The sequence below is a fragment of the Penaeus monodon genome, chromosome 34 (genome assembly GCF_015228065.2).
Source record: "Penaeus monodon isolate SGIC_2016 chromosome 34, NSTDA_Pmon_1, whole genome shotgun sequence".
Classification (NCBI taxonomy): domain Eukaryota; kingdom Metazoa; phylum Arthropoda; class Malacostraca; order Decapoda; family Penaeidae; genus Penaeus; species Penaeus monodon.
Window position 1 is genome coordinate 15,116,910 of NC_051419.1, and position 366 is coordinate 15,117,275.

Here is a 366-nt window from a genome sequence, read left to right on the forward strand (position 1 = left end):
TCAAGAAGTAAATTAGCGACCTTTTTTCAGCACCCCGCCCAGGTAAAAAAATTGCAAAGTTTTTTTTCATATTCTGAAGTCAACTTTCATCCCTGTGAAGTTTCCCCCTTCCATAAATTGGACAAATCTTAGATTAAATATTTCGTCGCGTTGCCATGGTACCTGAAAAAACAATAACGGTAAATTACACCATTTAGGCATAATTCATACCGAAATCGCAGGAAGATTATACAATTAATTGTAGTGATTATTATGATTGTTATGTTTATCAAAGTAGGAATTCCAATATACTTTTGTGACTAGAAGTTTTTTTTTTTTATTTAAGCTTTGGGTAATACTCTTATTATTCTTGAGATCGCTGGCACT

The 366-nt window shown here is 32.5% G+C and overlaps 1 protein-coding gene across 1 annotated transcript in view; it reads right to left on the bottom strand.

Moving 5' to 3' along the window:
- Positions 1-66: 66 nt before the first annotated feature.
- Positions 67-366, bottom strand: part of LOC119594832 — a gene marked incomplete at its 5' end in the record, with an annotated part of 8,211 nt that continues 7,911 nt past the window's right edge. Inside the window, 1 exon segment of the mRNA XM_037943919.1 lies at positions 67-162. Coding sequence (XP_037799847.1) covers positions 67-162 — 96 coding nt within the window.